Source organism: Thunnus albacares, chromosome 20 (assembly GCF_914725855.1).
Source record: "Thunnus albacares chromosome 20, fThuAlb1.1, whole genome shotgun sequence".
In the NCBI taxonomy this organism is placed as follows: domain Eukaryota; kingdom Metazoa; phylum Chordata; class Actinopteri; order Scombriformes; family Scombridae; genus Thunnus; species Thunnus albacares.
Genome location: NC_058125.1, coordinates 22,483,985 through 22,500,097, shown reverse-complemented (window position 1 = coordinate 22,500,097; position 16,113 = coordinate 22,483,985). Strand labels below are relative to the sequence as shown.

Genomic DNA, 16,113 nt, shown 5'->3' with positions numbered 1-16,113 from the left:
GTTGCTAAATCTAATGGATGTTATTCTAAAGATTTGCCTCCCCCTAGTGTTTCAAAACTGAATTGCATCTTGTTATAATGCAAAGCCACAGTTGTTTGGTGGGATAAATTAGATTATTTCTATTTTGATTGTATAAATTTAAAAACACTAATATTGAAGTTATATTGGTAAGATCCACTCACTGTTATTCCCTTGATGCCCATTACAGAAACAACCTTCTTCACAAGCTCTGGAGGACAAGGGGAACCCGCCATGATGCCTACAGCACAAAAACAAACAAAAGAGCATTGGACATATGGAATAAACTCTATTCTACAGGAGGGAAATATAAACATAGACATAAAAAACAGCAGAAACCAAAGGCTTTAATTTTAAGTAATCAAATAATTATTCAGCATTCAGCTGTTATGTCTCACAGAAGCAGCATTTCAGCCTTTTCTCACCTGCCTCCACTGACGACAAGTCATATTTATCAAAATCCGGCTGGCTGATCATATCAACGTACATGGTGGGGGTACCGTAGATGAAGGTGCACCTGTGAGGAAAAGGGGACAAATGAACAGAGTGCATCTGATAAACGGCAATAATAAACCTGCAAAAAAAATTTTTTTGTGTGTGTGTATCTGTATTTAGGCCTGATGAAGACTTGGTGAGGTTGAAACGTACAATCCAAAAAGCTACACTGCTTTTTTCCTTCATGTCATTTGTCGTCCTGCACCTGATCTAAACTGTTATGGTATGTACACACACTATCTCTTTGCTATGTCTGTACTTTCCACAGCCAAGATAACATAGTGTCTTCTGTTTGTTTTACAAGAAAGAGATAAGAGATGTAGGGTTAGGTGAGTACAACTTATTCTAGATAGAGTCTTCATTGTGCTGCTGCTTAGGAGACAGTCTAAACACTGGGCCTCATGCAAGAACATTTTTGTTTTCTTACCCTAAAACTGTGAGGTTTAAGTGTTCCAAGTCAGATTCAACAAACTCTCTTAACTGCACAAACTTGTTGTAACTCGCTTGTTTGTGAGATTTGATCATTCACATAATCAACACCCTTAAAATGTCCACATGAGGCGACCTGTTCGGCTCTGTTTGTGGGTGAGTTTCATTCACGAAAAGCAAGTTCTTTTCTGACAAAAAAAGGAAACAGTCCTTATAACCGCAAAAAGCAGCAGCTGATACCTCGTAACAAGGAGAAAACTGTCAAGAAAACAAAACCTGATTATTTTTTTGTGGTTTGTTTTGTCTTTGTAATAAAAGTTTTTATTAACTTTTTCAATATATACAAACATAATGATGCAGCTGCTGAAGTAAATCAATGAAAAATAAGTAACACAACAAACAGAAGAAAACAAAACAAACAGTAAACTGTGGAGACAAATGAAAAATAAAAAATAAGGGGCCATGTATCAATACGTGAGGTAGCACATTTTCCTTTAAAAAACAACAAAAAAAACAAATTGTAGGAATATTTACTTCCTGTGAGGTTACTTCCTTTTATATACATCATATCCACGAGAAATGCATCCACACCTTTATACCCTCCCGCTCGGACTACTGCCACTCCCTGTACACTGGGATTAGTCAGTCATCCCTGTCCCGCCTGCAACTGGTCCAGAACACCGCAGCCAGGCTCCTGACAGGTACCCGGGAGAGGGACCATATTACCCCTATCTTGTCCTCTCTCCCTTAATGGGCTGGCTCCCTCCTGTATCGCAGACCTTCTAACCCCTTATTCTACCTCCAGGTCCCTCAGGTCGGCTGATTTGGGACTCCTGGCTGCTCCGCGATCTAACCTTAAGCTCAGGGGTAACCACGCTTTTGCAGTTGCAGCCCTTAGACTGTGGAACAGCTCAGATCTGCCTCCTCCATCGACTCTTCTAAGTCTAGACTCAAACTTACTTTGATTCGCTAGTGTTTGAATCCTCATGATGTGGCTGATTTTTGGTTTGTGCCTCTGTGTTGTCTGTGTGCCTTGTTTTTTATGTCGGTGTGTCTCGTATTTGTGATTTTAGCTACTTGCTCTGGTCTGTGCAGCACTTTGGTCATCATGGGTTGTCTTTAAATGTACTTTATGAATAAATTTGACTTGACAACCAAAAATTAGACCAAACTTCATAAAACTTTCCTTGGTAATTATTAGTCCTTGCAATTAGAGATTCAAAAGAGGCAATGTCTGTCATTAATTTTAACCAGCCAGATCTGGTTTTGTCTGGCTCTTCCAATGGTGGAGAGCAATCCTTGAAGCAGTAATAAAACCCGTCAATGCAAGCCAAAATTTACTTTAGATATACCCAGAGACCGGTCTCCTGCTAAGCACACCGGGGGGGATTCTGGCAATGGCCTCTGCAACCACTCGCCAATACTTTTCATTATTTGTTTACAAAAAGGAGAAACTAAAGAATATTCCCACATTAAATGAAGAAAAGTATCTGTTTAATTTTTACACTACCAACAATAATTGTCATCTACAAGTCTCATTCTTTAAAGTTTAACTGGTGTATAATAATACCATTATTATTTATGCAGCTCCTTATTTGTAGATACCTCCAAAACTCTCTCTTGTCCACTGAGCCAAAATCATCTGTAAGCTCTTAAAGGACTGAAAAATGTTCTGTCTATACAAATCACTAACTTTTCCAATATTCTTATCCACCCATGATTCCCACAGATTAGTTTTTTTCCCCTATTCGGACTAATGGGTTGTTCCAGATTTATGAAAATCCTTGTTTATAATGACTGTTATTAATGCTGTGGTTTATTTTGTATAGAAATTTAAAAAAAAACCCATTATTTATGATTTTAAAAACAATGGAAAACTTTTATTTTTAAAAAAAGGTTTGTGGTATTTTTTGAATACATTACAACTAAAGGTGGCAGTTTACATGTTTTTATCCTCATCCACACAAAAATCCACAAATTTGACCACTTATTTTATACCATTTATACTGTTTTGTATGTTTTTTACTACTTAAAATATCCCTGTTCTTATAGACTGGCAATACGTCTTAGAATATTACTTAAAATTGAGAATACAACACATTTTAATTAAGAATACATGAAGATATAAAACTACTGACTGCTTACACTGCGACAGAAGGTAAGTTCATTAAAACAAACGGAAGCATGCGATTTTTCTACATTTCTCTTTCTCAGAATGAAACTTTTTCTTCACTTCAATTCTGCAGCAGGTAAAACTGTAAAAACATCTTAGAAGTGGGACTGCCATAAATAAGAGTCTCATTTAACTTCAATGAAAGGCTGAAGATCCAATAGCAATATGAATATTCTCTTGAGGACTTTATATTATTTGTAAAGAAACAAAATATTAAAAGCTGGTGATTGATTGTTGGCGAGCATTTAACCACTGGAAGTGTTTTCTACTTTCATAAGATTTAGTAGAGAAATGCAGATGTTGTATTCCTCCTCTTTGTCTGCCATATCTGATTCCACTCGGGACATGTCCATGTAAGAGTATCCAACACTAATGTTTACCAGACACTGCACTGGAACAGCATACAGCAATTTGACCCTTGACTCTAACTGGAACTACACACACTAGTTACTCATGTCCTCTTGTGACTAAATTTCTTCAACTCTGATACTTAAAGTGCACAGTGTTGCTAATATGTCAGTGCTGCTACTTAAATCTGCATCAACTGATTTTTTTTGTCCACTTGTTTTCAGCAGAAACAGGCTGTAACCACAACACTGACATATCATCATATTTTAAGGTGATGGATTTTTCATGATTCACTTGTTGTGCATGTGATGTGTATGTCATCTGTTCCTTGGGAAAGTGTCCAATTTGTTGTTCTCAGGAAACAGGAAAGAACACCCTCAGCCCACAGGGAGAGCCACCGATAAAGAATTGGACAAAGAAAGACCTTTGTATTAATTGAATGACAAATCTGAAGGTGACTCAATATTATCATTATATTTATCATGGTTGTGGCTTGCACTATAAAGATGACTGTTATACTAAATAATTTGTTCTTGGTCTAAGTAAAGGTATTGAATCCGGCTGTGTGATTCAAGAATAAACTCTTAATAGACAAATACTCTCTTTGTGAAATCTATCTCTAGCAAACAGTTGCTTATTTCCATATCCAGCAGTTATGGAGCAACATTATCATCCATTTGGAGTCGTATTTCTGTCCACCTGGTGAATCTGTCCATCTGTTTTTGCTCTCTAACAACTCCTGAGGGAAATATCTGGCTCTTCAGCTGCTAAATGATCCACTATATTCACCAGCTAGTCTACAGCTAACTGTGTCTGTTTGCCGTTTGGTGCTGAGCAGGTAGTGTACAGTATTTTTTAGACCTTTTACACCAAAAATGACACTGTGACAGCGCTGAGAGTTGCAGCCGGACAGCTAAACAATGAGCTGAAACTCACTCTAAAGCTCCGTAAAGCTGAGGGGAGCTGCAGAGTCGCTGATGATTCTCTGTAAATTCATCACTATGAGCCAGAACCAACACATTACACACTGACATACACACAGCTCATACATTGTTATCATGAAAAATATTGATTACAATCACTTTAAGTAACATTATAAATATTGGACTTTTAATATTTTTATAATATGGACTTTGTTACTTTTAATTAAGTAAAAGTAACCTCAATCTCAATCATGAGATGTGTGAAAACCGGTTTCCATACCTTCAACCTCTGTGCAGTCAGACCAAGCTTAAAGACTGAATTCCTTTGGATTTAATTATCAGTATTTCATTTGAAATAAGCCTAAATCACAAAGCGTCCCTTTCTAAACTACGTATTACAGTACAATGCTGCACCAGCATAATTGGTGATTATATTCAAGGCTCATTTAATCCTTTGTTACAGTGTATTAAAGCTCATGACCATTTGCCTAGTGCAGGATTAACCTCTTCCACTCCCCTCCACCTTTTGTCCCTTTTTTTGAAAGCAAGTCAACAGGATATGCCACATAGAAGTGATACACATCATCTGAAAGCTGGGAGCCTGAGCTTTGAACATTGTTGCAGCAATTTTTGCGTTGTTACACCATTGTTACACAGATATAGTACAAAATGTAACCATTTTTGACCACTCAAGAATTGATAGAATGGTCAAAAATCCCTCCAAAATACCACATTAAGACACCAAGATTGATATTTGGAGATTTCTTTAAGAATTGCATTTTTTGCTGATTGGACTTCTGTTCTTGAAATTGCTCAGAAATCCCCTTATTGTCAATATACATCAATATACATCCTCTGAATGCCCTCAGTCTCTTGTTTGTGGTTGTAAAGTTTCATGAGGTTGTGATTATCCTGGAGGTCAAAATCATTTTATACAGTGCGGTCAAGTCTCAGAAAACAGTCTCACTACAATGAAATGGCTACTGTGGGGACTAACATCATCACACATGAATACAATGGGCTCATTGAATCCACAAGAGCCTCAGCTTTCCAGTCAGACCAAATTTATGCAATTCCACAATTGTCTAGGGGCCCCAGTGTGCAGAAATATTCAAATACACCATTTCCCACTGCATGGGATTAGCATAAAGTGGGCATGTCTGTAAAGGGGAGACTTGTGGGTAACCACAGAACCCATTTATATTCAGATATTTTGAGGTCAGAGGTCAAGGGACCCCTTTGAAAATGGCCATGCCAAAATTTTCCCTCGCCAAAATTTAGCCTAACTTTGCAGCGTTATTTAGCCCCCTTCCCGACAAGCTAGCATGACACAGTTGGTACCAATGGATGCCGTAGCTCTTCTAGTTTCATATGATACCAATCTTCACTGTGGCATGAAACTGAGCTCACCACAGCCTCTGAAAGACGGTAATGTCGGCCGAGGATGCCGGCGTCTTTGGCGAGCGATGGTCTTAGCACATTTTCAAGTCTTTGATCATATTTATTTTACTCTTAGTTTAATAACAAATTTATGGAACTGGCTAATGACTTCTGATGTTACCTTTCACTCTCCATAGCTGCCAAGTTGGCTTTTCCATCATACCCAGGAGAGGGAAAGACCAGGGAGAGGCCATGCACGGCCATGCACAACCCACCACCCACAGAGCCGAAGCAGTGGTACAAAGGCACAGGAAGACAGACACGAGTGTGAGGCTAAAGGGACAAAATCAGGAGACAAAAAGGGTAAAACAAATTGTCAAATGCACCCGAGGAATCACTTACTAAATGAAAACTGTGCAACTGATTTTCCCTCTCTTTTGAGAGAATGGTGGGTATGGAAAATGGCTCAAAAATATATAGTTTAATTTTTTTAAAATACATTTAGACACTGTAATTTTTTGCAAATGTTACTGTCAGGGACTATTCCCAGACGTGGATTAATGCACATTTGGTGCTCTGCAGAGTATTTCCGGTATTTTGGACAACAATGGAGCCCTATAGCACAGGAATAAACTATATTTTAGCTTTGGCTACTAAGACAATTCTGCAATTTCATGGATATACTATATATTAAATTTAGGACTCCTATCCCTATTCCACTCATCAACTCTCTGAATGAAGAATTTTGGGGCCTAAAAAGACACTCACAGGTCAGAAGAGGTTAATGAAACATTTTGAGTCAAACTCACCCTCCAGGTGTATCCCACTCGTTGGCCAACAAAGTAGGCATCGTTGACGATGTTGTGATGAGATAATGTGGCGCCCTTTGGAGCCCCAGTTGTGCCCTGGTGACAGATATTAGGAATAACTTAGTGTATTTAGAAATACATAATTATTGCTCTCTAAACACGATGAAGCCAACAGACAGTCAGTGATCTTATACAGTAAACATTTTATTCTTCCTTTGTGAATACAGATTAAAAAGAGAATTAAACGTAAAGGACTTTTTGAATTAGAGCTGTCAGGTAAGATGGTATCATCTTGCCCCACTAAACCAAACCTTTATTTCTTTTATTTCTCTTATTTCTGTGACTGTGATGTCTTCCATTTTGTACCTATACTGTATACAGTATACAATGAAGTAGTAGAATACTTTATAACATAGGAAAAATGCTCATTTACTTACTTTATTAATATGTCCGAAATGTGACAAAGTGTGACAAATGTAAAAAGAGAAGTGAACATTTCAGTCATGGAACAATGATCAGCACAACTTTTAAGTACAGGCCTTTTTTTTCCTAATTAAGGGTCATGAGGTTGCCTGTTCAGTCTAATAAGGTTCAGGGAGCTATAATCCACTGTGCAGACTTCCTCAAGGCTTGGGAAAAACTTAGACATTCAGCCAGAAAGGAGCAAAACCTGCCACACCTCAGCACTCAAATCATGGGACTCAAATTACATTTGCTGAAACATACTTTCCTTAGGGCTTTTCAGGTTCCTTAAGGTTATCAGGAATTATGCAACAATTACCGAAGTGAACTGGATGTTTATGGGGTCATCAAATGAGAGCTTCTTTTGCAGATCCTGAAGCTGCTGCATGTACTGGCTGCTGCCCGCCTGCATCAGGTCTTCAAAATGGTGCATTCCTGGCTGACGGCTGTCCAGAACGATCACAGAGCGGAGATCTGGGAGTCTGGGGGGGGGGGGGGAGCAAACAAACACAAATGTAGATCATGTTTTATAACGATAACCTTTCACACCCCAAGTTATGTAACATCTGACAGCTTTGACTCTGTCTCTCTATGTTAAACCAGCATGGTTTGTTTCCTCAATCAACATATTCTGTTTATCTTAACTGAAAGAAATGCATATAAATAACATGCTGTAGCTGGAGGTCAAATCGCCCCAGAGACATCATCCACCCTCAAAGAAATTTTTCACAGACCACAAAAAAAAAAAAAAATTAAAGGCACAGTCACCCCAGCATTTAAAAAAACTGAATTTTGTAGTGAAACAAATTCATTTCAATGGAATCGCCAAGATCACTGGAGTATAATGTTGGTAAACTTTTTCGGTCACCAATAGCAGACCACCTTGGCTGTTATAGTTTTGAGGTACTTGTACTTTACTTGAGTATTTCCATTTGATGCTACTTTTTACTTCCACTCTACTACATTTCAGAGGGAAATATTGTACTTTCTACTCCACTACATTTATTTGACATCTTTAGTTACTTTTCAGATGAATATTTGACACAATTGATAATATAACAAGCTTTTAAAATACAACACATTGTTAAAGATGAAACCAGTGGTTTCCAACCTTTTTGGCTTTTGACGTCTTACAAAAAGCAGTGTGTAGTCGGGGTCACATTTCACATGTCTATGAGTTGTTAACAGCTCCACCAAATAGTGATTTTTCCCTCTAAACTTCTCACATGCTTTCATTTCAATAAATGTTCAAATGATCAAATATTTCACCAAAAATCAAAGATTAGAGAAAAAGTCCAAAAACTCTCTCGTTAATCATCTCATGACCTCTATGATTTATTTTGAGAATTACTGTTTTGGATATATTCCCACTTATTGTACTGGTACTTTTAATTAAGTAAAGGATCTGAATACCTCCAATCCTCCATCACTTAAACATGCAAATTACTGGAAAGTTAAGACCAATGACAGGTGAACACCTTGTGACTGTACCTGGCACTCCTGATGTTTCCTGGGGTGGATGACTCGATCTCTGGACATATCTTTCTCAGCATGTCACAGTACTTCTGAGTCTTAAACTGCGAAGGGCACACTATAGCTGTACACCCAACCTGTGGCGAGAGAGACAGAGGATTCACCTTTTCCTAATATGATACAGTCTCTATATGTCACAGCAGCAAATCGATATGTTAAATCACCCACCTTCTGCAGTGCAAACTCCACCTCCTGCAGCTGGTATGCTGGGTTCACAGACACCTGTTGGGTGGTGAAATTATAAAGAGTTACTTATATAAAGGTTGACTTAAAACTGGACCAGAGTCGAAGCAAAGACAATATACGAAGCACAAATGAGATATGATGCAACGTTATGACCTGTACACTTATTCGTCCTCCATTTTGCGTAGCTATTTGATTGGTGATTGATTGTTATTTAATTAATTTCATTACTCTTTCAATTCTTTTCTTTCTTCTTGAATATTTTAATGAAGTTTTTTCTCAGAAACTTGTAAGAAAAAGACCCAAAAAGCAACAACATACAACAAAAATCCCCTTTGTCCCATAACGAACCGTCTCCAAATCTTTTTGAGTGATATTTTCTTAACAAGACAGATTTATTATGTTGTCAGTTGATTTATATTAAAGAATAAGACTAATGATATTCTATATATTTCTTATTGTCAGCACATTCCAACAATGTGTTAGTCCGTCTCTCAATGTAAAAGTTTAAAAATAGCTTGCAAATAAGCATTTTCATTTTCAAAAAAGGTTCAATAATTTCCTAAAACAGCTGGGCACTGTAGTTTTACTCAAACAGGAGTAAAAAGCTCATTTGTTGGGGACTATTTTCAGCTGCAGATTAATACACATTTGGTGCTCTAGTGAGTATTTCTGGCAGCAGGACGGTGTTATGAGTGTTGTAAACTTAGCAACTTTCTCACCACATTTGGTGACTTTTAAGACCCTTTTAGTGACTTTTTTCAAAAAAATCTAGCAACTTCTTGAAAGGAGTCATCAATATTTCTTAGTGAACTCCTCCATTGTTTTTATTCTAAACATTTTAGTTCTGGACTATTTAAATTGCTATAGCTAATGATACAGGTAGTTAGAGTCAGTAAAGTTTAGTTTGACTTAATTTTCATCCCCTTGTTAGTAGAATGAATTTATTGTTGGTTTTGGTCTTTTTATGGGAATTTTTTGACAACAAGAAAAATACAGAATATCACCAGACTTTTACTTTAACTGATTTGGATTTCAAACTTTGTATATTGTAAATATTGTAAATATTTTCTGGATTAATTATATGGTGACATAGCTGATGGTGGGGCCTTAATCTGGGACTCACATCTGAGTTGAGTCAGGTGAAGAACTATATATGAGCCTTCTGGGTCACTTGCTGAGTAACAAATGGTGTCATGTTGAAACGTCATAGCTGTACTAAATAAATCTTTCTAATAGCATCAGTACTATCCAAAGTGCAAGTGTCTTTCTCTACAACATGTTTCACCTTTTTGCTAACACCTGATTAAATATTAGGATGTGCATACACTCTACTGCAGCCTTGACTCACCAATATAATGCCAGCTTTGGCTGTTGCAAACTGCATCAGGATCCATTCATAAGAGTTGGGTCCCCACATGCCGAGCCGGTCTCCTCTCTGCAGTCCAAGTGCCAGCAGCCCGGCTGCAGCCTGATCCACCTGCAGACACATCGACGCACAAACAGGTTAAACTTGTGTGTTGACAGGAGCTGCAGGAGATCACGACAGTACACAAACGGATATTTCAAATACATAATTAATAGTAAACCAAGGTCTAGGTATTCTTAATAGGTTATCTTCTGTTATTGTAAGGAGAGAAACTTGTCACCCAGGAGTACACCAAGTTCATAAATCATTCTTACTGCATTCTTTAAAGCAATGTTCTTGTGTGTTTGTTTTGCTTGGGCATTTTGTTGGCACAATACAGAAAAGTTTTTGACATGTGATGACTTGTCACATGAAAATGAGATGAGTCATCTCATGGAGCTCAACCAGTACACAAGAAACTTGTTCAGATTGGTAACAATTCTGAATACTTTCCATTTACTGTTGGAATATTTTTCTTAAAAACAGCACAAACATTTCATTCCAGTTTGCAGAACATCAACATCACGTGTTTTCCTATTTTAAAACCAAATTATGCTAAAGAACATTTTCAGAAAAATCACCTTTAATCAAAAATATCTGTAATAAAACACCTGGTTTTATAACTGCTCTGAATTACAGTGAATCATTTTAATCATATAATTGCCTCATAAGGGCAAAGTCTAACAACTCAACATGGACAGAGTTAAGTGAGTTTAGAGATATTGAAACAAATATATGTTTTTACAAAGAAAATGTTTTGTTCCAAACAAAGCTCATGATTACAAAAATACAGAATAAAATCTCGCCAATAGCATGGTTATTTTCTTAAAACAGTTATGATGTTCGGCAATATATAAAGAAAATCACCGATACCAATAAACCATTAATCAGTAACGAGGGACAACTAATCATGCCTCCACGTAGAGTAGAGATAGCACCACACTGTGCAGGAATAATAATAACAACAAAAAGACAAATTAAATCTTCAGTAAATACAAAGTAAGAAGGAGAAACAGAACATGTATACCTTATGTTTAGCAAAGCAAGAATTATACAAATTATAATATCATATACTCAGGTAATGAGATGTTTTATATGACACCTGATATCTGAACATTGTTTGGCCTTGAGTGGGGTCAACAACACCAATCTATCACTTTGAGTTTGTGAAATCTCCACGCTGTGTTCCACATTTCTTTGGGTTTATAGGTGAAAGTTCACGGTCTGAACATGCAGGAGACTGTTGGATTTTTTTCTCTGAAAACCTACAAGCGTGACAACGTGATGCATTTTCCATCCAAAGCCATGAGATTATCCGGCTGTCTACGAGTTGCACATTAAACTCTAAACACTAATCAAACTGATTCACAAAGCACTGATCACTCTTTGCACTCTTCATTTAACAGTCATGAATATGCTTCTGCGATTCCTGCAGTTTAAGACACAAAAACAACTTCACATGATGGTCTTGTCATAAGTTTCTCATTTTGGTTTCGTGGTTTCGTGTCCCTGCTTGCACATAAATGAAATGTTATGAAAGGGTTAGCCATGAGTAGTGCCTTCAGGCTTCCTCTCAGGTTGCATATGGCCCCAACAACTACAAACAATGATATAGGCCAATCTCTATGTTGCCTGAGAGGTGAAACCCAGTGCAAAAGCTTTTGATCATACTGAAAGCAAAGCAGGAGAGCAGGACAGCAATTTGTTTTCATAGATAAAGGGGAAAACAGAGTTGCAGCTAGTTAGTTAAGTGAGATTTAAGGTTTATTTTTAGATCACTATCATATAAACCATAGAATGTAAAAAGTAATTTGGCTTTTGTCTTTCTACAGGCATTTTTGGACTCCAGTGTTGACATTTTATAGGTTTGGAGTTTATATAGGTCATAAAGTTGTATGCAGCCTGGAGATGTTCTCATTTCCAAAACCAGGATTTAGATTTTGCTGAAAGTTTTGATAAATATATTCATAAAGCACAGCATTGAACTCACCAAATGAGGAGATATTTGAAGACTGTACCTTTTTACACAACAAGACTAATAGTCAACAGCCACACCAACCACTCTGTGAGACTGTAATTACAGTAAGCACAGCTGATCATGCTAACATGAAGAATGCTAGCATTGGCTAATTACCACTACACACGACATGCAGCTGAGGCTGATAGTCATAAACCAAAGTACTGGACAACCAAAGTTATTACAGTTTATCCTGAGCAGGAAGTGAATATCTGAGTCAAGTTTCATGGCGGTCTATCTGATAGTTGTTAAGATAGTTCAGTCTAGACAAAAGAATAACCGAGCAGGCTGAAACTGCCATCCCCAGAGCCACACCAAAACATGCAATATATGCTCTAGATTAATGGCCATAATTCAATTAACAAGTTGCTCAGTAGACAGCCAGAAGATGACAATACCAAGACTTCAATATTATATTATTGAGAGCTAAGTCGAGGTTTTTGGCTTTTGTGTAAAACATGTAAACATGGCCACAATTTGTAGGTTGCTTTTAGGTTTTTCGGCATCTAACATCAACCAATGTTAACTGGATGTCTTGTACAGAAAGAACCCAGATCTCAAAGGAGATTTCATTTACGTTAACACGTACTTCTTACTTAAAATGCTATGTTGTGGTCTTTTTGGTCTTTATCACTGAGGGTTAGGCACATTAACTGGACACATCTGCTTTTGAGGAAAGGACTCACATCTTGCTGAAACTGTGCAAACGTCTTGCGGACTCCGTCGTGTAGAAAAGCCATGGCCTCTCGGTCAGGCCATCGCTCAACAGTCTTCAGCAGGGTCTCTCCTACTGTGGTGTGGAGCAAAGTTGAGGAAGAGGTGCCGTGGGCATAGCTGGTAGTTAGAGTTGGGATGATGGGCGGATTGTCCACATGAATGCCACTGCAGGGAAACAGGAGTTAGAAGAGGTTTCAGATAATGGCAGCTTAGCCATAGGCACAGGTCATATAGAGATATAACTATTTGTAAGCTAGTTAAGCATAATTCTGAATAAATGTAAATGTATGACAGGTTTGAATAAGGAAGAACTACAGTATAGTAATATTTTAATTGAATTGTGGAATACCCCAAGGCTCTATATCAGATCCCCTTCAATTTTTTAATCAACATGCTTCCACTTGGCCAAATAATACACAGTCATGACATTTCTTTTCACTACTATGCTGATGACACCCCACTTTACGCATCAAGTCAACAATCTGACATTTTTGAAAAATGGACACTTAAAAGCTGGATGTGGAGCTGAGACAATTAGTTAATTAATCAACAGAAAATAAAGTAGCAACAATGTTGATAATCCATCAATCATTCGTCATTTTTTATTTAAAAAATGCCAAATTCACTGGTTTCAGCTTCTTAAATGTGAAAAATATATGTCTTCTCTGATGGTAATTTCATTGTCTTTTGGTTTTGGACAAAACAAGAGATTTAAAAATGCTGACTCAGACATTTTTAAAACTATTTTCTGATATTTTGTGGTCTAAAAACAAATTGATTAATCAAAAAAATAAATAAGTAAAATCAGCAGCTCAATCAACAATAAAAATAATCATTAGGCGCTGCCCTAGATTGTATCTTCCTGCAACTGCATGATCAAACGTCAGAAACAGTCTTGTTGGCATCATTACATTAGCATAAATAGATGTTAATGATTAATCCGATAACCTGATACCACCCTTCCATTAAAGGTGCAATATACCAGCCCCACTAGATAACAGCAAACAACAGAGAATTAAGTCACACTCCCTCTGTGTATGTTGTTATCGCTAACTGATAGTTGGTTCCATCGTGTGTAAATGTTAGTCCCTCCTTTGTCCTCTATGTCCAATTTCAACATGGCTGCCATGTCACAAACTGTCTCATATTACAGCTAACCAGTACACTAAAATATGTTTCTGAAAACATTTCAGGTAAGGAATAGGCAATGCAGTAACAGAATTGAGTTTCGTGAGCTCTTGGTTCAGGGATCGCTTTTTTTCCCCCCCAACTTTATTGAGTAAACAACACACATATTTTATTTCGGTCTGCAATGCTGGTGTTACAGTACCACATCTAGTGGGGCTGAATGTCGTATATTGCACCTTTAAGCTTATTGCCAAAAATGTAATTAAGTTTTACTTTTGATTATCATGTTAATGAAGTACACAGAATTGTTTTTATAAACTTTATATTTTTTCAGAAAAAACATTGTTCTCTGACTTGAAGAAAATTTTTACTTATTCTTTCATCTTTACCCCAATCTAGACTTAAAACAAAGAGATTATTTATTTGCTATCAGGGCCCTCAAACTCCTGTTGATGAGGTTGCAACCTCATTGAATTCCTTTAAACCTCTTCTAAAGACAATTATCAGGAGGAGGAGCGGCTGTAATGAAGTGCAATGTGACCTAATCATTTGTTGAACTGATAGCCTAAGTGATAAAGGAAATGATAAAGGTTCAGTTATGGATTCAAACTGGTTTGGCTGTTATGTAACCTCTCAGACATAAAAAATGACCAGGGACACTTGTTTTTGTACTGCAAATAATGGTGTAACAGAGATACAACCTAAAACTGTATCTTTATAATGCTAAAAAATCCTTTATTTTTATTGCATCAGTAACATTAAGACTTCTTAACTCTGACAGCAAACTGTGAAGAATCAATACGACTCAAAATCAGCTGTTCATAAAACACTGAAAATTAATTTTTATGTACAATTCAGATATAAAGTTGAAACAATTTGAACTTGATGATCATGGCTCAAGCTCTGAGACTACACATTTTAACAGAAGTCCTGCTTTACAAACTTGAGCATGAAGTTTGAAAGCCTCAGACGTTTACCAGACAAGGGAAACCTATCGAAATACTGCTATTATTGTTGCATTATGGGAAATGTAGGATCCAGGATTTTTGGAGGATAAAAGTCAGGATGTCTTGGTCCACTTGCTGCATCACTTTTGACCAATTTTACCCCTTTGAAGGCTCAAATAAACAGCAGTTAGAGTGTCTCCCTCACACATGTTGTTAGTGTGGGAGAAGAATGAGGAAGAAAATAATCAAAGCACAACAAAACTCTGGGAATGTAAACAGGGGTGTTTGTCAACTGAGTTCAGAACACACACCTATGTTTAGCTTGTCAAATAATGACTGATCTCAAACACTCCCTTAGTTTGGCATGATCCATAAAGCCGAGGGGAGCTGCAGAGTCACTGATAATTCTCTGTAGGTTCATCACTACAAGTCACAACCAACACATTACACACTGTCAGCTCAGACAATGTTATTATAAAAAAATTATAGCTGCTTAAATTACAAATTCATTTAGGAATGTGTACCTTGCAAGAGCAATATGACCTTAAATGTTATAGTTATTAAATTTATATCTGACCCAGGACCCATCTTCAACACAGAGACTCAAAATAAGGTAAGAGTGTTGATATTAATACTGATTCATTGATGTGTACATGTAAGTAGTATTTTAATTGTGTTAAAGTGAACACTACTATTATAGCCTCTATAACAATGCAGTGATCATCACTGGTGAGAGAAGTACTCAGATCCTTTACTTAAAGGACCAGTGTGTAAGATTTAGAGGGATCTACTGGCAGAAATGGAATATAATATTCATAAGTATGTTTTAATTAATATACAATCCTGTGAAAATAAGAATCATGTTTTCATTACCTTAGAATGAGTCCTCTATATCTACATAGGGAGCGTTCACGTTCACTATGATGTGAACGAGTTGCTCAGTCTGCTTTATGTTCGGGGAGGTGATGGAGCAGAGGGCTACCACTGCAGAAAAACAGGATGCCCTATGTTATCACCACAGTCTCTGCTCACAGTGCCAAGGTGGGTTATACACACTACTATGAGGAATACTCTAATACAACTTTACACACATGGGGATGTACTGGATAATTGCGCAGAAACAGTGGTGGAAGAAGTATTAAG

At 37.2% G+C, this 16,113-nt stretch overlaps 1 protein-coding gene across 1 annotated transcript in view; it reads right to left on the bottom strand.

The window, feature by feature from the left end:
• Nucleotides 1-16,113, bottom strand: part of acsf2 (acyl-CoA synthetase family member 2) — a 37,944-nt gene that overhangs the window by 19,568 nt on the left and 2,263 nt on the right. Inside the window, exons 2-10 of the mRNA XM_044337422.1 lie at nt 12,865-13,060; nt 10,105-10,233; nt 8,739-8,792; nt 8,529-8,647; nt 7,357-7,519; nt 6,576-6,671; nt 5,948-6,099; nt 444-535; nt 183-259 (exon numbers count right to left, since the gene is read on the bottom strand). Of these exons, the coding sequence (XP_044193357.1) occupies nt 183-259; nt 444-535; nt 5,948-6,099; nt 6,576-6,671; nt 7,357-7,519; nt 8,529-8,647; nt 8,739-8,792; nt 10,105-10,233; nt 12,865-13,060 (1,078 nt within the window). The remainder of the gene's footprint in view (nt 1-182; nt 260-443; nt 536-5,947; nt 6,100-6,575; nt 6,672-7,356; nt 7,520-8,528; nt 8,648-8,738; nt 8,793-10,104; nt 10,234-12,864; nt 13,061-16,113) is intronic.